We start from the raw sequence: 21,924 nt of genomic DNA, 5'->3' as shown, positions 1-21,924 counted from the left end.
TAATATGAATGCATATGTATATGATGACTTTCATTAATCTTCCTATATGCTTCATTACCTTCAATGATGTGGCTGTTGGCTGTAGTAAAGTGAGTGTCTTCTTATAGCCAGCAATATTGTACACCCAGGCGGCTTTCAGACTTTCCTGCTGCTTTGAAGCCATTCATTGTCCTAGCAGTGGTAAGAAGACTTAATGATACTGCAGCTAAGTTCCTTTTCATTCCGTTTTGTAACTAAGATGTTAATTACCATGGAATCTGTGCAACTACCATTCAGAAAAATTCAACTCTTAGCAGGGTTAAAATCTGCTTAGGTGTATAGCAGACCCTTTTGAGGGAGAAGGTTCCTATTTCACATACCAGTGTTGGTTTGCGGGGTGCTTTTTTGTTGTTTCATTTTTTAAACTTTCCTTGTTTGTTTTATGGTGAGCAGATAGACCCCAGAAGGTATTGTCAGTACAGTGTTTGGTCACAGCTTTTTTCATCTGAGGTGTGGCTGAGGTTGAGAAAGCATCCTGTATCATAAGCAAGGCAGATGATCAAAGGCTGATGTAATGAGTGTTCCAGTATTACTGAGCCTGAAAGAATGGAGGCACATCAGGGTTTGTAATCTTAATACTTTTGCCTGGGTGCCAGCAAGGTGACCTGTCTCAGAATTATGAGAGCCTACAGCAGTATATTGAGTGTTTTGCTGTAACAGAATTAGGACCTTTCTCTAAGCAACAAAGGAAGTTGGTTTTTTGTCTTTTAAATGCTTCATTGGATAGCTTGGCTTCTTTAGCTATTAGCTGTAAACTGTCAGTGGCCTAGGGGAAGATGCTGGAAAAGAAAATCGTATATTTTTAATGTGATTAAATTGCAAGTTCTGATTTTTGCTTGAAGCCTGTGTCCGTTGATTGCTGCTCCTTTTTTTTTTAATTCATGGGATTCCATATTTCTTTCAGAAATGTAACTGTTTATGCAAGTCAAGTGAATCTTCCTTAATGAGCTATAAGTTTTTATTCTAAACAAGTCATTTATAATAGTAAATTTGCATATCTTGATATTTTGTGAGATGTTATGCCTGTATTACAGAGGTTGGATAGTTTCGTCTATAAATATTGCTGTCCTAATTGTACAGCATGGTTTTAATTTAATGTTACTGTTCAATATTTTCTTCTTATAGAAGAGTCCCACGCCCCTTTTTTTGTATAACATGTTTTAATAAATGTTATCTGTCAACTTTGTAAATGTTTTCTTAAGCTTGAATGAAAGGAATGCATGTCCAGTACTAGTATTTAATATTTCACTTTGCCAAAATAAGTGCTTAAACAAAAGTACAAATCCAAAAGTTGTTGATATATAACTTTATTAAATATATAAAAAAGTGTATCTAGTAATGTGTCTTCTTGAAATAATGATAACATGCCAGCCTAGTCTAAGAAAACACTAAACTAAAACCTGATTTTTAAGACACAGTAAGTTTGATGAATTTGTGGCATTGGGCCCATTTCTTTGCTGCTTTAGGTAATTAGCTTCCATGCTAGTTCAAATTTATCAAACAGGCTTTGTTGTAACTGGTTTTTGCAGAATGGTGATCTCTGAAGTTACAATACAGAATGTACATGCTGTTAGGAAAATTCCAGAACACTCACTCCATAGTAGCAGCAACTGCATGTCCCAAAGACTTCTTGGTACATTTGAAGTAGGTACAGGTAACATAGATTTTTTTCTTGTCTAAGTATAAAAGAAATTTCATTCTGTGGAAAGTATTAAAGATTAAGTTTCCCTTACCTTCCTGTGAGGATTCCTTCTCTCCCTGACTAAATTTAGGTACTCATACTGAACACTTGATTTTGTCCAAGCTCCATCTGCTCAGTCCTCGAGGAACCATACCAGCTGCTGCTTGCTACCTAAGCAAAAAATGAGCTCGCTCTCATTGAAAGCATGTTCAGTTAATACCTGGAGAAGTCAGTATTTGTGTAACAGTCTTCAGCAAATTCAAATGGAATATGGTACAAGAAAATTAATTTTCTATTTTGGCTACATTTACTGAACACGGAAGAATAAGCCTAAAGTTTTCTGCCTGTTCAGAACTAGTTGCTTGAGTTTTTTTTATCTGAGTGAACAAATACAGTTTGTCTGTGTGTTTGTTAACTCTGTTATTTGTGCCCTGGCCAGGATGCTTCCCAGGCTGCTGCTTTATCTGATCAGCATTCAATACCTAAGGTATGAAGACTCTGTTCTGTGTCTTAAAGGGAGAGAAAGACACACCTCCAGAAGACAGAATGTGGTGTCCAGTTAGACCAGGTGGATATCCCAGCCGGACCTACTGGCACCAGTCGCTCTGACTCTTCCCAAGTAGTACATGAACTGTCTGGTTCATAAACTGAATCGTTGCACTACCTGACCTACAAGCATACGCAAGATAACTCAAAAAAAAGGTCAGCGCGTGCTTGCTGAAGCGATTTCTGTGAGTTACAAGGCCAGTGTAACACAGGTGAACTTTTTAATTCTTTGCTCAGTGAAAGTGGCAGCTCACAGCTGGAGTGGGGGATGTCCTCCCCCAAAAGCTCCCTCGCTGCATCTGTGAGTGCCTAACGGGGTATGGCTCTGAGTGCGCGTTCTCTTCTGGAGCTGCACACCGTGAGAGTTGTCGAAGGAGCTCTACCCGCGTACGTACCGGCTTCAGCTAATGCTCAAATCCTTCTGCCTTCGTGAGGAGTCGCGCAGCGAGGGCGGTTCCGCCCTACCCGGCGGCGGGCAGCGCCCGGGCTCCGCGCCGGGAGCGGGGCGGGTTCCCGGGCGGCCCGGGGGCACCGCCCGCTGCCGCGGCGTCACCAGGAAGCGGAACGGCCGCCAGCGGAATCAGTTCCGGGTGCGAGTGGCTGTGGGAGCGGGCGGGAAGCGGCGGTGGGAGCGGGCCGGGCCGGCCGGGATCCGCCATGTGAGAGCCCCAGACAGCCCCAGGTGAGCGGCCGCGCGAAGGGCGCTTGGCCCTCGGGCCGGCGCGGCGCTCCCAGCTGGGACGGGGCCGTGCTCGGGAAGGGGTCCCGGCGCCTGACAGGCCCTGCGGGGGCGGCGACCGCGGCCCGGCGGGCCGTGGCTCGGTTCGGCTGCCTGGAGCGGCGGCAGCGGCTTCGTCGAGGCTGCTCTGGCCCGGCCGTGCCTCGGCGGGAGTTGTCGCGTAACCCGAGCCGGTGGCTCTGGTGCAGCTTCGGCGTGTGGGGAGGGAGGGCGGACGCGCCTGTGTCGGGGTCTGCTGTTAACCCGAGCGAGGCGTAAAATCCTCGGCACGGCGGATTGGGGCGGAGCAAACCTGGCCCCATTCAGGGAGGTGTTTATTGCCCGGAGCTGGGGGACCTTTCAGCTGCTGCTGTTCCGTCAGAGAAGGTGGAAGTTCTAGTGAAACCCCAGTCTCTCTAATGCAAGGGTCTTTCCAAATCCCGGCAGGTGTGCACAGCACGCAGAAGTCGATTTGGCTTAGAGTAAATCAGAGTTGAGAGTTAATTTGGAACAAGGCAAAACAGTCTCGGAAACATTAATGTGGGTGAGCCTGGTTTTCAAAGGAAAACAAAGTGATGTAGGATTAGCTGCACTGCAGTTGTTACATGTTACGGAATCCTCAACATCTGGATCAGAATGTGCCTGAGCTTCGTTGCCTGTCCAGGGACAGCTCCGAACAGTTCCATCTATCCCAAGGAGCGAGCTGGGAAAATACCATGAAAATGTGCTCTTCGCAGCTATTGTAAATCTGCTGCAAAAAATATTGCTGATCTCTAGAGAACATAGTCACTTCATTGCTTAAAAGAAACATCAGAACCAAAAAGTCCAACAATTTGATGAAGAGTGGCTACTATTTAAAAAAAAAAAAAAAGTGGACAGATTAAAATGGACAGTGGTGATGAAGTATTACCTTGGTAGTAAATAGTATTGTAATATCAGAAGGTTCAAGAGCCCTCTTCCCACTTGGTGGAAATCATGGCTATATATATATCATCAGTCTCAAAATATAGGCTGAAGTTTTTTTATGATGATAGTGACATCTCAAAGTTGTCAGATGTTCAGCGAATGTGGCTATTTAGCATTATATAATGGGGATGTTGTGAAATTTGTGCACAAAATAAAAGTTTCTGATCGTTACTTGTAAGATCTTGTTGGTTTGGTATCACCAAGAGGCCCCTTTGTTTTATTTATCTCGCACAATATTTTTGTTGATACTGAAATCATAGACACATAGAATAGTTTGATTTGGAAGGTACCTTTTGATCTTGGCTTATCTCCAGTTTGCCTCCTGGTAACTTTTTTTTTTTTTTTTTTTTTTTTGCATTCAGAAATGGATACATACCTGTAACTACTGTTGTGGTAATTTGATTTCAAGGGTCAAGATTTAGAGATTATTTCTATTGAGGTTTCTAAGGGTTAGGTGAAACTATTTTTATGCATTGATAGTTGTTTCATTTTGCCCCAGTCACTCCCACACAGGCAAACATTTGTGAAGAAGACAGTTAAGAGAATAAGGGACAAATGTGTCACTTGGACTTCAGTTTCATATCTGCTTTCTTTGGATATTTGCTCAAATAAGAGGCTCCTTTTTCTTTCTATAAAATGCTAAATATGCAGTTCCAATAATATCTCTGCTGCACCATGCTGACCACTGAGAATGAGTTTGTAGTGTTCCTGGTATTGACATGTGTGTCCATATATGTACATACATCTAAATAAATTGATTTTATTTTTATGCTAAAATCATCCACTCTTTGAAGTGATTTTCTGTTCATCATGTTGTGAATCTTGGTGAGATAAAAATAAATCCTTTTGAACTTTTGTTAGACAAAAGTTTGAATTAGTAAAGCTTTACTGAACTGAGTGTCAGGGGTTACTGCTTTGCTCCCCAGGCAGTTGGTGATGTTGTGTCCCGTAGCACTGCCGGAGCTCTCACCTGCCCAGCAGGAGCTTTGTGTATGGTTTCTCTGTAGCTGTACTTTGGGTAGAACGTGGCCTGTCTGGCTGCAGAGAAGGAATGATGACCTTCACTGGGGCTTTCTGGTATCTACCAACACAAAAGTGCAAGAGCTAAGTTTTCTAGTAACTACAGTTCAGCCTGCATTTACTGCCTTCTGTTTCTGAGGAAACGGGGCATTTCCAGCATTTTTTGAGGTAAAGTAATGAAGTTTTAAATTGTTGTGTAGTCTTCACCTAACTGATTTTGTATTGTAGCCTAAACCAGACATGAAGCAGACTGACTTTCAAGGCTGTTTTTCAATTAATAATAGGCCACGTGCACCTCTTGTTGTGTGCTTTCCTACAGATAATTTGGGCAAACTGCTTGTATCTTCTTTGGTTCCAATGGGCACTTCGGAGGAAGTGAAGAATTAATGCAAAAACCAATTCTACGTATTTGCATAGTGCTGCTTGTATTATTATAAGTTTGTTGTACTTAAAAATTATCTCAGTTGTTGGGAGATAATTATTGAGAGAGGGTTTTTTACCCTCTTTTAGTTTTGGGATTTTTTAATGGCTGCAAAATTGAACTCTTGTTTTTTAGCAGTGGGGTAGCTTACCCTGCTTTGGGGATTGGAGTACAGCAGATTTCAGTACAGTAGCAGTGCTGTGTGGCACGTCGTTTAAGGCCATCCAAGGGCACTATGTGTTGACTTTTAAAGGATAATTAATATTTTACTGTTATGAGAGGTATAAGCTGATAAAATGTTCTATGATCACTCTCTTCCCTATTTTCAAAGATTATTTCAAGAGTGTCTTAGAGACTCCTCTAGCCTGTGACATAATTGATGGCAGTTTTTCTTTGATACAACTAGTGTTAATTAGCGTGGCTTCTGTACATATGAAGAGTGATGCAAATGCAGTCTGAAAGGAGTAAGAGTGATGAAGATGGTTGCCCAAAAACTTCTACGATCACAGCTGATGAGGTTACATTCCTAGGTTAAAATTCTCTTGAATGATGATATGTATGTGCGATGATGTCTTGAGTTCTCACAGAGATGGTGCAGATACTAACCCCTACAAAATGCAGGGGAGGAGTGCACGGATTTATACAAATACCTGTTTATTGTCTTGCCTTTTCTCTGTATTCTGAGTAGTGCATAGTGTATGGAGAGAGTGTGACAGAATCATTAAAGTTGAAAAAGACCTCTAAGATCATCGAGTCAAATCTTTAACTGATCACCACCTTTTCAACCAGACCAGAGCACTGAGCGCCACATCCAGTCATTTAACACCTCCAGAGATGGTGATTCCACCACCTCCCGGGGCAGCCTGTTCCAATGCTTAACAACCCTTTCAGTGAAGAAATTCTTCCTGATTTCCTACCGGAACCTCCCTTACCTCAGGGTGAGGCCATTTCCTCTTGTCCTGTCGCTTGTTGCCTGGTAGAGGCATTTTTGGTGTCATGGAGTACTTTGTTTTGTTTTTGTCTTAATTTTTGCTATGACCCTCCTAGATTTTCTGTGTATTCTGTTTTCAGACGTGCTACAACAGTAATGGTTTGTAATGTGGTTTTTTTCCCAAGGATTCCTTGTTGCTGCACTAATTTAAGAAAATGCAAGGGATCTTTTCTCACACCTTAGTGTGAGTTAAAATGAGTATAATTTTTGTCATTCATCTGGCTATGGGAATGGTGAATCATACTTCAGTGAGTGAAGGAAATTAAACAGGTGCAGACTTAGAAGCAGAAACTAATACTATGTTGGCAGACGCACAGTTTCGTGTTATAGTTATACGATGCTTCTCCCCTGCTACTGTATGATGTCAGTAAAATTAAATACCTAACGTGGTTTGTCAACATCTATTCTTGTTTTTTAAATTAAATAAGAGTTTTCATAGAACATAATTTTTAAAGGAAGTTTCTTTTGAAATCTAGTAAGAAATGTTAAATGCCTATTACTCTGATGTTCACAGGTTACTTCAATAAACACTTTTGTTTGAGGACATAGGGCAGTGATCCACTACTACTAAAGCCATTTTGTGGGCTGCATTTGTTGTATAAAACCCTGATGAATAAATGTAATGCAGGTGCAAAGAGAATTTATATGATTCTTTTGAGTGTGACTGGATCATCTCCTACAGAAATAGACAGGAGGCTCAATACATAGCCCTTCTAGGACTTAGTGAACTTGGTATCCAGTTTTGGCCTGTGCCTTCAGCCAGTTTCTTGGATACATAATAGCTATGAAAACCTTAAATACTTTGATCTACTTTTGAGGAAAGGTTAAGAGAGGACCTATTCATAGACAGGTGTCCAGACTGAAATTTTACAGGACTTTGCCCTAACTTTACACTAACTCCCAGGCAAGGGTGAAAGCTAAAGCAAGATGAAGTGCATTACTTCTTAACAATGAGTGTACCTGACACTGCTGTGAGTTTACAGAATCACAGAATATTCTGAGTTGGAAGGCACCCAAGAGGATCGAGTCCAGCTGAAGTTGTCTTAGTTCTCACTACCCCCCAAATGCTTGAGTTTGTATATTGCAAATAAAACTGTCGTAATTCTGAGCTATTGCTCTATATGACTATCCTGAGCCTAAATAACACAGGTTCCCTCTGCATGTGCTGAGATACCACGGAAGGTACCGAATGGGACTTCTGACTGAGCAATTTTTTTTTTTCTTCTTCACCTGTGCTAATTTTGTAAAGAATTATTATGTGTATAATTTTCATTATGACTGTCTGGTTAACTGCAGAGAAAATTTTTTTTCTTTAGAGCATACAGTGGATGTGTCCAAAGTTAATTTGTGCTTTAGAGTACCTTTTTGCTTCAGTTTAATGCTATATGCCTGACCCCAAAAGAGAAGAGGTTAGGGAGATGTTTCAACTTGGAGGAAGCTGTTAAAAAAACTGAGGGGTTCTTACTAGCCTTTTCAAATTGTAGTGATCTTCCAGGACTGTTTCAGAAATGTTTCAACCATAAATACTATTGTCTTGAAAGTGCTACTGCTCTGCCAGCACTGATGAATAATTTGAGTATTGTTACAGTACAGTACCCTGCTGAACATTATTTTGGTTAATGTTACTAGAATTTTATTATGGAGCTGCTAACTTGATCCTATATACAAATAAAATAAAACCTTCTTGTGTATGGTAATATAATCTATGGATTACTTTCATTTTCTAGATAGTGACATTTGGGACTTTTGGGAATAAATAAGATCATTTTTCTTCTGGCTGTTATTCACCAACAAAACACAGCGAGTGGTGCCTGCTTCTGTGATCCATGTAATGCCCAGGTTTTCCCCCAGGTCTTGCTCTCCCAAGTTGATACAAGGTAGTTGGGGTGCTCTGGTACCAACCCTGGCAAAATTACTGCAGCCTCATTGCTGTTCCTGCTACAGTCCTGCCTGCTCCTGAATGGGGTGCCCATTGGTAACCTGGTCAGTTCTCCTCTAGCTGGAGTTTTAAGGTTGTGGCTGAAAGTGGAAGAAGGATTCCCTTCTGCCCACTGCTGCTGTATTTCAAAATAATTGTCATTTAACCCCAGCTTTCCACAGATGTTTTCACGGTCCCAGGAAGCATGTGTCTGCAAAGGAAGAAACTAAGGTGGAAAAGTAGTCACAAGTGTGCGCTGTAGCTTGTTCACTTTGTTTTTTAGGAGCAGATGGGTATAGAATTTTGTTGTGCACTGCCTTTTAGGCAGTGTGTACTTGACCTGTTTGCTTGCTTTAAAAGCAGCACTGTGTTCGCTTGATCCCTGTTGGAGGTTTTTACTGCTTTTCTGCTACCCTGACGAACAGACTTACAGACCTTTAACTCCATCATCCTCTCCACTCACTGCCAGGATGTGCTGTTTAATCCTAGCATCCTAAGCAAAATAAGCTTCTTTGTTTCCCTAAAGAAAGATGAAACAACTGAAAACAAGGATGTAGAGTTACTTACAGATATGTATATGCATATGGAGATAATGGGATGTCAGTCATGGACAGTCATGATGGGCAAGGATCACTGTGGATTCCTGTCTCCTTGGTGTCCTTCTCACCCTTTCTCCGGTACGTGTTTACAGTCCATTTTCAGTGTGTGGCCATGTCCCAGGAACTGTGAGTTCATCTAGAGATGCCATGATGGAAAGAACATAATTTTTTTTTCCTCCATTGTACGGCATAAAATGTCCATCTTCTTTCTTGTCAGGTGCCTATCCTTAATTCATTCCTTCTGTCTGGACCAGTGCTAGTGGTGACAATTTATATTTTAATATTTTCTCCAGGAGTAAGTTATTCTCCATTTCGCTGGGTAGGAGCCCTTAGGGAAATATGGGACAAGGAGGAAGGCCACTGTCCATGCGTGACAAACTTTCTGTACATCCTAGACTGGAATGCCAAATTATTGCTGCTGGGGACTGGTCTTTTGGTTTGTACACAGTCGCTGACCCAGGTAACTTGTCCATTCATGTCACTTCAGGTCAACAAAAGCTCTTTTTCCATTTAGCAAAGAGAAATTTAATCAGGAATGGCTGATGTTGCATCCGTGCATAGCTAATAAGTCCCACAAATTAAAAGTTTCCTGTGTTGGGTTTCTAAGAAGCTTGCTGCCCTGTAAGACACAAGTGAAGATGACAGATTGTGGTGGTGCATTCCCTCCTCCCTGGTGATTCTTTAAGTGACCTTAAAACACTCATTTGTGACACAAACATGCATCCAACTGCTGGAACTCCTGTCTTCCCCATGGGACTGGGATAGTGGTTCTCAGCACAACAGGCAGGGATGCTCAGAAAAGCAAAGTTAATCTTGCCGTGTAACTACCCCACCACTGGGATAGGTTGTGTGTTGTACTGTTTGGTTTTTGACTTGTATCAGCTCACAACTCTGAACCGTTCTGTAGCTTTGTTCGCTGAATAAAAGAACTGTCCTGCCAAAGCCATCTCTGAATGGATTGCTGCAGTCATATCACTTCTGTTGGCCATCTTGCAGTCCTTATTTCCCACCTCAGATATAAGAGCCTGTAAAATGTCTTTTTCCTCGCTGTTACATCTCAGCCAAAAAATCTCAAATGAAGTCCCGTTTACCCATTTTAATGGATAATGGCATTGGTAGCTTAGAGAACATGTTTAGCAAGTCTGATAACTTGATTTTGAATGTTCTGTGAGAGTTTTTGCCAGTTTTCTAAGTCAGACAACGTTCAGTCAGGAAGCTGGCTTTCTTGTGTCTGCTGAAAAGAAGTTCCATTTGCTAAGGTTGCGAATGTTAGTTTTAAGTGAGAGTCAGCTGATAGAGCTCCAGTTCTTCCTTTTAAACTTTTAATCCTATTTCTACCTGTTGATTTTCTTTTTAGAACACCTGAATTTTCATAATTTGATTTAAATTGTCCATATGTCCCATTACAGCATGTAACATAATAGAAAAAAAAATCCGCTAGTATATTTTGATACATTGGACATGCTTCCTGCATCTGAAGTCAATGGATGATGTTGAGATCTGTTTGTTCAATTGGAAAAGCAGGTATGGTGGCAATATTATGTCTTTAGACTTCTGCATTAATAAGAACAAGAATAGCAATAAAAGTCTGAAGGTTCTTGGGCACTTGATTAGTGCCCAGTCTTGGAAATGTAAGGTAATGCTGCAGATCGACGTTCTCAGGCTGAAAGTGTGTGTATGCTTTTTACAATAGTAATCTGTGGAAAGTGCTTTTCTTTAGCTTTTGTTTGGAACTCTATATATTACTTTAAAGGCTCTTTGAGTGCCCTTTCCTCATGTTTGAGTACCTATGGCTTTTAAGTTAGGTTAGATTAAATGTCAAATTATTCTAGCTAGGAAATCACTGCTGTGTCAGATGAGCTTCAAAGTTCACATCGTGGTTTATTAAAAAAAAAATTAAAATCACAAAAGAATTTTTTTTTAAAAAAATTGAAAGTCCATGGGTGGCTCAAACACTTTTCTTTCAAATGCACCCACATAAACACATGCCTGTGACTTTTCCTTAGGAGATTTTTCAAACTTCATGAACTACCTTCCAACAATCATTCTTGGGAAATTTAACAATGCAGTTCCCTGCAAGTGGCACTGTAGTACCTGGCTTGAACACCTACTCAGGGTGTTTACCTTGCCTAATGGCTATAAAATTGGTATTCTTTTGGGTGGGTGGATTGTTCTGCACTTCTTGCCAGGTAATGAAATCGCAAAGTTTCTTTGAGGACAGACTGTCCCAGAGAGTCTGTGATGTATTCTGAGCAACTGCGTTGTGAATGTTGCAGAGGGATAATTCAAATTATCGAAATGCAAGAAATGTAGATTAAGACTCTACTTTTTTTATTATGCCAAGTATTTATGCTAAATGTTTTCTTGTAATGCACCTTTAACAGATCAATGTGGTTATTAAACATTTGCAAGCATTTATTTTTGAAATGGAAAACTCCATATTCATTCTCTGTTGTAAATCTTCTAATTTTTCTTTCAGATTACTCTTTACATCTGTAGAAATGGACAGCAGCAGTTTCATTCAGTTTGATGTGCCCGAGTACAGCAACACTGTTCTGAGCCAGTTAAATGAACTCCGCTTGCAAGGGAAGCTCTGTGACATAATCGTGCACATCCAGGGTCAGCCGTTCCGTGCCCATAAAGCTGTCTTAGCTGCCAGTTCTCCGTATTTTCGTGACCATTCAGCATTAAGCACTATGAGTGGCCTATCTATATCAGTTATTAAAAACCCCAATGTTTTTGAACAGTTGCTTTCTTTTTGTTACACTGGAAGGATGTCCTTGCAGCTGAAGGACGTTGTCAGTTTTCTGACTGCAGCTAGCTTCCTACAGATGCAGTGCGTCATTGACAAGTGCACGCAGATACTGGAGAGTATCCATTCAAAGATCAGTGTTGGTGATGTTGATTCTGTCACTGTTGGTGCCGAAGAAAATTCAGAGAATCGCAATGGCGTTAAAGACAGCAGCTACTTTGCCAACCCTATTGAGATATCTCCTCCCTATTGCTCTCAGGTGCGACAGTCAACAGCAGGCAGCGATCTTCGGATGGAAACTACTCCAGGCAAAGCTCTTCGTAGTCGTCTGCAAGAAGAAGGGCATTCAGACCGAGGGAGCAGCGGGAGTATCTCTGAATATGAGATTCAGATTGAAGGTGATCATGAGCAAGGAGACCTGATAGTAAGGGAAAGTCAGATTGCAGAGGTGAAAGTTAAAATGGAAAAGTCTGACAGGCCAAGCTGCTCTGATAGCTCTTCCCTTGGTGATGATGGATACCACACTGAAATGGTGGATGGAGAGCAGGTGGTGGCAGTAAATGTTGGTTCCTATGGGTCTGTCTTACAACATGTTTATTCATTTACCCATGCCTCATCACAGGCTACAGGTGTGTCAGAAACCTTTGGAAGCCTGAGCAATACAAGTCCTTCAAGGTCCATGCTGAGCTGTTTCAGAGGAGGTCGTGCACGCCAAAAACGAGTACCTACAGGTCACTTGCATAGTGATGTCCAGGGCTTGGTGCAAGGGGCTGACAGTGAGTCCATGGTGAGTAATCCCGGATATGAAAATAGTCCACGGGAAAGAAACGCAAGAGGTCATTGGTATCCATACAATGAGAGGCTAATTTGTATTTACTGTGGGAAATCTTTCAACCAGAAAGGGAGCCTTGATCGACACATGCGATTGCACATGGGAATAACTCCTTTTGTGTGCAAGTTTTGTGGAAAGAAATACACCCGTAAGGACCAACTTGAGTATCATATTCGTGGTCACACAGATGACAAACCCTTTCGCTGTGAGATCTGTGGAAAATGCTTTCCTTTCCAGGGTACACTAAACCAGCACTTGCGAAAAAACCACCCAGGGGTTACAGAAGTAAGAAACAGGGTTGAGTCTCCAGACAGAACAGAAGCGTTTGTGGAACAGAAAGTAGATAATGATGCTTCAGCTTCTGAAGCCATGGATTCTAGTATGGAAATTCATGCAATGTCTAATGCATCTGATTAAAATATTACATCTAAGTGCAACACAGACAAGCATATTACTAATGTATTTTTAAAGTATTTTATTATTTTAGTAATCATCAGTACAAGTGTAACAGCCTTTTAGTTTTCCTGACCTTCTGGAAATCAGTTAGAAATGGTTTCTGGAGAAGACTACGAAAGTATTCTTTGTTTTTGAAGGAGGCTGAGTTCTTTGGGTTTTTTTTTTTATTTGAAGATGCTCAGAGTATAAAGACAGTATACTGGGGAAAGGAAAGGAAGAGTCTGCTGAAGTGTCCCTGCTGATTGATCTGGCGAGACAAAAATGCCAGTGGGGACAGGTATTAGAATAAAGTTGGCAGCTCTGCTGAATGCTCAGAGAAGCTGTAATTTCCTTTATTTCTTAAATCCTGTTGCTGGTAATGAGTTATACAGCAGTGGGGAGAGAGAATATTACAGCTTTGACTCCTCTCGCGTCACAATGAAATCTGTTCGCTCTTACTAACTGGTTTTGGTAGTGAGTCTGTTTATATATATAAATTTGCTTTATATATATAAAATGCTTTCACTTTCCCTATTCTGGTTGAGGTGAATGTAAAAGTATGTCAAGACTGATACCATATGCCACTCTATCAACTGTTAGTACTCCTCTCTGCTTAGGGTTTAGAACTTCGTACTTTGGGAGGATGGTTTTGGTTTTAAATGAATGTTGTTTGGTTTTCATTTTATTAAACTATTACTTTGTGTGCAAAAGTGAGCAAAGTGAATTACCTTGTTTTAATAGCTTTGCTTTATAACATATGTAAACCAAATGCCATAAATCTATTAAACTATGGTTAAATTGTTGAAGGGTTTTGTTAGTTGTCTAGAATGCAAGCTGGACAACCTGTGGTGCTGACCTTTTTATATATATAGAGATAGATATATCTATATATCTATAGATATACACATATATATATATATATTAAAAAAAAAAAAAAAAAGAAAAAAAATATTAGCAAACCTAAAAGTAGCATTGTGGTCTAAAGTGTGTTTTTACTGGCCTCAGAATCTACCTTCATTTCGTACTGTAGAACCATACCAGGTAATTAAACTTAACTTCATCACTCTTCATGGTTGGTTAAAACATGAGAGAGATGTAGTTTAAACCACAGTATTTCCAAGCAGTATTTTAATAGGTCTCTTCACAGAGAGCTGTTTTCAGGTGCACATTGACTTCCTACTTAAATCTCCGAGTGATATGCCAGCACTTGGAATTTGTACTTTTTTTGTATAGAAAAACAAATACTCTATGGGAATTTTGAGCAATATGTTATTTCATGTGTGAGTATTACAGAGTTGATATGGCTTCTCTGTTTTCTCAGTGTTTTTTTCCTCCCTAAAGGAGCTACCAACAACTTTAAAAATACTCTAATCTTTTTTGTTTCACCAAATACGTGTTTTTAATATGGTGCTAACTTCATAATTTAGGTCAGTATAATATATAAAATGTGAAACATAATCATAATGGCTAAGAAGAAAGAATCCCCAAAAATAGACAAACAAAAGCCCCCCCTACGCAAACCAACCCCCCCCCCCCCCCCCAAACCCCCAACCAAACAACAAAACAAAACAAAAAAACCCCTCAAACAAAAAAAACCCCATACCCCAAAAAACGCAATGGCTTAAGAGACCTCAAAAGCATGGACTGGCAAACACTACTGTTTAAGATTCTACCTGAATTCTACCTGATGAACAGAATTAATTATTAAATTAATCACATACTTCCTTAGAATACAGATTTTATATTATTTGGTCTTATGTTTGTTTAGCTGATACTGAAAATACCTTTGTGACTGTGCTGTCTAACTCCCAAAAATTAGAAAATAAAAGCTCATTTCTAAATTATTGGAGAGAAAATGGTAGGTTTGCTGTCTATTAAAACATTTTGGCTCCTGTGAAGCTGGGGCATATTTGTGCAGTAGCTTTATTAAATACACTAGTTCTTATTATTGTGACAGTCTGCAATAAGAATTAATCTCTCAAACATGGATTTATGGTATAACCCCCCCCCGGTCCATTGGAGCAGTTTCAGTTAAATTGAGTACATCATTTGCCTCTTTGTCCTAAAACTGCCTAAATAAAGAGGCAGGGGGTGGAGAGATGTTTCTGTCCTAGAATCAACAACAGAAATTTTGTTTCCAGTAAGGGAAGGGATAGTCTGTGTCTAGGGCAGGTAGCCTGTATGTTTACCCACCTAAAAACATGGTGTTTCTGATACAGTTTTTCCTTGAGTGTTTGTTTTAAGTAATTAATGCAAAAAGTGTGTTTTGGTAATTTAAGTTTGAGACATGCAAAATCCAAGAAATGTACAGTTATTCTTAACCCTTTATCTTGAACCTGTGCTGTGGTGCCTTTGGTGTGACTTTTTCCCTGGAAGGATGAGTTGAGGATAGCAGGATATGGGTACAAATTTTATATTTCTTGAATTTCTCTGTGTCACAATCTTAGCATTATTTAAATCTAGTTCTTTGTATTTGTAAATGTATTAAAATGGTTTGAGTTTACCAAAGAGTGACTTATCCAAAATTGTCTCAGACAAAAGCAAACAAAAAACCATCACGTTGATTGTACAGGTTCAGGTTCAGAACATTGTAACAGACTGTTAAGGGGCAGGAAATGATCCATTTTTCTACAAACCCACGATTCAGCAGTGTGCAAGTCCTGTGTGCCCCGGCTGGCGCCGGGCGCGCCGTGCCCTCCCCGCCCGGGCAGCGTTCCTGATTGCCAAGCCATAGCTCCGGCCGCCCTGGGCTCGGGCAGGGCCCGGTGCGCAGCTCTTCTGAGCACCGCCGTCACCCCTGGCAGCAGCAATCCCACTGTGCCTTGTCACATAACGGGGTGCCAGGATCAACACGGTCACAGACACGAGGCATGACCTGATGAAGTTTATGTCACCAGGCCACCCAGAAGGAGGCCATTACTTTAGCAAATGATGGAAATACTGTACAATGTCTCGTGTCTGTGCAGTTCTCAGCACAGAGCTGTTAACACATTTCATTTACAATAAATGCAGAAGTCAATAAAATGTGTGAAGAAATATTTGACAGCAAAATAAGTAATGAAATTATACAGGCTGGTTCATAATTGAGTCTCTTCTTAATCTACCTTTTTAAATCTAGACAAATGTGAAAACAGTGACAGTGTCCTTTCCTCTAGATGCTTAACCTATTCTGACAAACTGTGAAAATAAAGGATTTTATACCTTTGCTAATGTTTCTGCTTTTAAAGTATTTTACTGGTTTTAAACTATTTTAGTTTTCTTTATCAGTTATCTTCCCTATTATTTCTTTTAAACTTGTAAATACATTTAGAAAATAGCTTTGTAAATACTTACAGTATATTGAAGGTTCAGTTTGGTCACTAAGGCCTCAAGATTGGCTCTGCTTTCTGAGTGTGAAATCTTTCTGTAGCATAAAGGATACTGTCCGTTCACTGTCAGCAGGGTAGACTGTCGGCCTAAATTTAGAGTTTTAATGTAGTCTTCCCCAGCATAAATTCATGTTTTATGCTGAAGCCTTTGGTTTACTTCTAGACAAAATGATGAGGCCTCTTAATATGTTTAGGCTGAATTATGGGAAGAACAACAGGAATAAAATCAAGGGCTGGGAAAATATTGAATAAGCTTTACCTTTAAATATATATATATTATTTGAATTTTTGTATTAGTTTACTGTGATTCTTTTATTGTCATTTTTCTAAACGGGTTTCACATGAAACCATTGAAAGGGACTCAAATATGCAACACCTAATCTATTTTCCAAGGGAATTTTACCCTTGAATGGTGCTTTTTGACTGGTCAGGGTTATTTATTAAATTTTATATTTGAAAGTATTTGGGGAATTATGTAAATTCTTTATATGAATCTCTTTATTTCATGAATTGTAAATTTCATAATACTCAGTGATCAAATTGGAAGTTTAGTAAAGTCATTCAAAATGTTCAAACTTTATAATCTGTGTGCATTTTACATATATTTTATCAAGTGCCAGAATAGTTGTATTTAATATTGTAGATTTAATACTACTTGCACATCCCTGTGGCAGCATTAACTTAAGTTGCGCAAGTTTACATTAAAAAAAAAAAAAAAGCTAAACAAATAAGTAAGCCTGGGACATGTGTTCCTGTATTTCTTCAGGGGATGTGAAGCCACGTATCACTGACTGAGCAGGTTCGCTTCTTGCTCCTGTAGCTCACTCCTGCCACGGCAGATACAGAACTGCTGACTCTCCATTCCCACAGGCCAGGGATTCAGCCTTTGGACTCAAACCGAGCCTCTGGTTGTAGATCTGGTTAGAGGTAGAGCTCTTGCACGATTTTAACAGTGTTTGTTTCTGACTGAAAAGTTGTATTTTTAAATAACTTTTATTTGTATGGTTATTTTTCAAGATAAATAATTGAACAGTTTGAATGACTTGACTTGGTGTCATTATCTTGCAATATAAACCGGGAACCTCACACCTCTGCACTTCATCGCCACGTGAAGTAAATGAAGCTAGCTAAGCTGATGCTGTAACAATTAGTAACTTGCCATTAAGGATTATTTTATAGCATGAACTTTAAAATATTTATTCAAATGATATTTTACTCTTGTATTCACTTTGTTTTTAGATTTGTGACATGAATATTTCTGTGCTGCTTTATTTTGTTCTGATGAATTTGTTTCTTGCTTGTAAATTGCTTTTTTTATGGTATAAAGTCAATCGGAATTGCTGTTTGTAAATTAAAATGCTTCTAGAGCAAATCTGTGGTGTCAGTGTCTACATTTAGATATTTAATTACTAAGGGGCTTGCATTTTAGATGCTATTACTGAAGTACTACAAGAAGCATTTTAATACTCATCTACCAACTAGAAATCAAGAGTCTTTAGAGACAACTACTTGCCAGCATTAATTGCTTAGTTCTGAACAGATGATCATTTGAGTTTTGTGCTCCAAAACCTCATCCAGCTTTCAAAGCAAAACCAAAAACCCAGCCAGGTGGTGGCAATCCATCCGTGCCGCTCCAAGGCAGGTCTCTTGGGGAGAGACACCCTGCTTCATTTCCCACAGCAGCATTTATGTTTTGTGTTCTGCCACATGTATCAGTAGGGCTGATGCTGCTCCTAGCAAGTGTAGGTACACTCCTCCTCGCCCACAACCTTGAATTTAACAGGAGCATCCCCAGTGGAGCTGTAGGCCATGGTTATCTTGACCGACCATGGGATTTGGAGGGGCTGGAGTTGAGTGGGTTAGTCCCTGAGTCCCTGTTGGTGTCAGAGTAGCTATTCCAGCAAAACCTCCCTTCAGATCTCCTTCTTACAAGGTCTGAAACTGCCAGTAATGCAGAATGGGGTAAACAAGACCTGACTGTTAGGAGAGGGATAAACACTGTTGCCTTTACCTGGAGAACAGAGAGAACACGGCGTGCTGCTAGTATTCCATACCTCTGTTAGTTTGGTTTTGTTGAGTTGGGAAAATTGCTTCAGCTGGTCAGGCAGCTATCAGGGTCAGAAATAAGATGCAGCAAGGTTAGTCTGTGGAACTTGATGAAGTTTACTTTTAGAGCCATGGTGCTCTGCAGGTCCTACAGAAAATATTTGCTGGTTTTCCTTCATTTATAAATTTCCATTCAGAGACCAGTTACAGCAGCAGACTTGCGAGTTTGGGAAGAGCGTGAGCTGACATGGTCCTCGACATCTGCCCTGTAAGCATCCTGAATGTGTTTGCAGCAGACAGCCTGTGCACTGGGTGGCAGCACGGGTGTCACACAACACTGGACACCTTGTGGAAATTCCGTGGAGTGTGCAGGTGCAACAGCACTCCCAGGCCCTGGTACCTCAGTAATTGCTGTTTGATGGCAAGTGGGAAGCATCCTCATTACAGCTGGATGCTTTTTACGTCCTGTAGTCCATCAAAAAATGTGCTGTGTTTTCTGTATACTGCTCTCCAAGTACAATCTAAGTTAAAGGATTCTAGATAAATTTACCCTTTACTTCCCCTAAGGGCACCAAACGTTTTGGGACTGATGGGGGAAGGGAACTAGGTAGTTTCATTCCCATAGAAGTGTATGTTTCTAGTGCTTCTGGAAATGTGGTTTTCAATAATAATGGGATGTATGTCTGCAGCACTGGAGCAACAGGCATGCATGGTGTGTGCAATAGTGTCTAGATAGCATGCCCTATAACACGAGTGGTATTGAAATTATAAAAGTCACTTAAAAATCTTAATGAAATAAAACATTTTTTCCTTTAAATTGCCTTTTTTTTCCCCTCCCATTTAAAAATTGTATAATTTTGAAAAGCACAAAATTCTAGCACTAGAAAAAGGTAAATATGCCACTATGGGTAGTGGTAAACTACCAGTCCTGGTCACCTGTCCCTGAATGTAGTGGAGTTTGGTCAAGGACAGAGAAAAGTTGTACTTTCATGAAGGCTCATACTTCTATGTCCACTATCAAACAGCTTTTTTTTTTGGACTCTTGTTGAAGACAGACATGTTCTGATACAACTTCCCCAGAAATCTTGTACTCTAAACCAAAGGACAACAGATGTTGCCAGAAGAGGAAAAGATTGAAGAGTTTTGATCAGAGCACCCAGAGTGAACTCTCCTGTCATTAAAACAAAGGAGGGCTCTGAAGATGACATTTTGAGGCAGTTTTGTAAGGTTCATCAGTATGAGGCAGTATCAGAGAAATTACAAAGGTGTTTGTTTGAAAACGCAGTAAGTAGACAAAGGACAGTGATCCTGGCTAGGTGTAAAGGAAATGCGATGGTAAGAAAATAGACTTGTTGAGGATTAATGGAAAAACACATAAAAGTGAAGAACCACAGTTGATTTTGGAAGAGAAAACGTGGGAAAACAATGAAGGGATATCACCAAAGCAACAAGATTAGAAAACTGGGTAGGTTTTATGAGTTGAAATTTGCCAAGCTAGTCAGAGAAAGCTTAAATGGTGTTATAATGAAATTTTCACACAATGTAACACAGTGTCTGTCACTTCAAGAGCCATTCATAACACATGAGAAGACTTCACAGTATCTGACCAGTCTTTCGAAATACTGGTTTCTCTCCTTGTATAGAGAGGAAAATATTTGGATGTGAAGACACAGAGTTCCACTGTGCTCAGGTGGGAGATGACATAGGTCATTTGCCCATGTAATCTGGCTGATAACTTCAAAGGACCCCTTTTCTGCCAGTTTTGTCCCCATGAAAATATGGAAAGAAGGGAAATTATAGTTGTGTGTGTAAGATTTTAAAATTTTAAAAATGTCTAGCTAGTAGAATAATTCTGATATCCTTTGCACTTTAAAATTATTCAATTTTTACTCTAATTCAGCTTTTTTTTCTAGCATTGGATTTCAACTTTATCTAGTTCTACCTAAGGGTACATCATTGACATTGGGTAGGTCATGTTTGTTTAAAGTTGCAATCCGTGGCAATAATTACAGTGTCATAGTACAGTATGTGTTGTTAAACTTTAACTTACCTGCTTGTTTAGAGTTTGTCCCTAATAAGTGGAAAGTACTTCAGGTTATTTCAGCGAAGATATTCAATGAAAGTACTTTATTCCATGAACTAAATTAACTCCCATGAGACCCACCACTGGGAGCACTGTATCCAGGCCACAAGGATGATCAGGTCCCTGGAGCATCTCTGCTATGGGAGACAGGCAGAGAAAGCTGGGGACCAGTTCACCTGGAGAAGAGAAGGCTCTGGGGAGACCTTAAAGCCCCTTCCAGTGCCTAAAGGGGCTCCAGGAGAGCTGGAGAGGGACTTAGGACAAGGGCCTGGAGTGACATGACAAGGGGGAATGGCTTCCCACTGCCAGAGGGCAAGGATAGATGAGATACTGGGAAGGAATTCTTCCTTGTGAGGGAGGTGAGGCCCTGGCACAGGGTGCCCAGAGCAGCTGTGGCTGCCCCTGGATCCCTGGAAGTGTCCAAGGCCAGGTTGGACGGGGCTTGGAGCAACCTGGGCTAGTGGGAGGTGTCCCTGCCCATGGCAGGGAGGTGGAATGAGATGAGCTCTTAAGTCTCTTTCAACCCAAACCATTCCGATTCTATGAATGTTCTGAAATACCCGAATTTTTCTCATCCTAGCTGGCATCTCTGAATTCAGCATCAAGGGAAAAACAGACTGAGAGATTGGATACTTGTTTGAAAAGTGCTATAAAATACCACTTTCAGCAAAGCAGGAAATAGAAGACAAAGATTTTGTGAAGAAGTTTTGTTAAGAAGGCTAAGGGAAAAAATTGGTTCCAGTTAAAAAGAACTGGTTCTGTTCACCTGATCTTTGTGTACATGCAGACACAGGCCCCATTGCTTTTCATAATGCAAACTTATTGAAAACAGGTTGAGGAGAAGGTAGACTAGCCAGTGAACATGACATATGGAATTTATACTCTTCCAGCAATAATCACGCAGAGAAAATGAAGCCCAGTCTCATGGATGCTACATTTCATGAACTATATGAAACAGCATAGTACAATTGTATTGTGCATGGGTTTAAGAAAAATTTAAATTGAATATTAAGTCAAAAGTCAGTTGAGTTATAGCCAGAAACATTTCATTAAAATTCTGGGAAATTATATGGCTAATGATGTTGTCAAAAGTAACATTGCTTGTCTATGCATTCTTTTCCACCAGAGGGTGCTGGCTGATTTTTTAAAATATGTTATGTAGGGGTCATTTAAGGTGCTGTACATAGCAGAAGCCTAAAACAAGAACAGAAAAAGAGGTTTCCAGTCGTCATTATGACACCTTCAAGAGGAGCAGGTGCTGGGTGATTCCACTGTTAGCAGAGCAGGGTTTATACCCAGGATTTCAGAGGCTGTCCTGCTGTGCTGCATGAGACCTACCTGGGCAGTGAACAACACCATTTCACCGTACTTTAAGCGGCAGACTGGAAACTCTGACGGAATCTCATAATCATTTGGATAAGAAGTTAACTAGTTTTCAGATAGTTTTTTCCAAATTCCTGTAGAAATACCAGTAACTAATGTATATTTTTGAAAGGCTGTAGCCCATGG

The 21,924-nt window shown here is 40.3% G+C and overlaps 1 protein-coding gene across 5 annotated transcripts; it reads left to right on the top strand.

Annotated features, from left to right (window-relative positions):
• On the top strand, positions 1 to 17,658 carry ZBTB34 (zinc finger and BTB domain containing 34). Of its 5 annotated transcripts, none has more exons than XM_048325097.1 (3): positions 2,865 to 2,948; positions 9,193 to 10,423; positions 11,379 to 17,658. In XM_048325097.1, the coding sequence occupies exons 2-3, from the start codon at positions 10,383 to 10,385 to the stop codon at positions 12,898 to 12,900; spliced, it is 1,563 nt and encodes a 520-aa protein (XP_048181054.1). In that variant the 5' UTR covers positions 2,865 to 2,948; positions 9,193 to 10,382; the 3' UTR covers positions 12,901 to 17,658. The 5 variants fall into 5 exon arrangements, with proteins under 5 accessions (XP_048181051.1, XP_048181054.1, XP_048181056.1 ...); XM_048325099.1 differs by having other exon boundaries at positions 2,879 to 2,948; positions 10,309 to 10,423; XM_048325098.1 differs by lacking the exon at positions 2,865 to 2,948 and having other exon boundaries at positions 2,966 to 9,359; positions 10,309 to 10,423.
• The last annotated feature ends 4,266 nt before the right edge of the window (positions 17,659 to 21,924 follow it).

The sequence above is a fragment of the Corvus hawaiiensis genome, chromosome 21 (assembly GCF_020740725.1).
Source record: "Corvus hawaiiensis isolate bCorHaw1 chromosome 21, bCorHaw1.pri.cur, whole genome shotgun sequence".
In the NCBI taxonomy this organism is placed as follows: Eukaryota; Metazoa; Chordata; class Aves; order Passeriformes; family Corvidae; genus Corvus; species Corvus hawaiiensis.
This window is presented reverse-complemented; position numbering and strand designations above follow the sequence as displayed.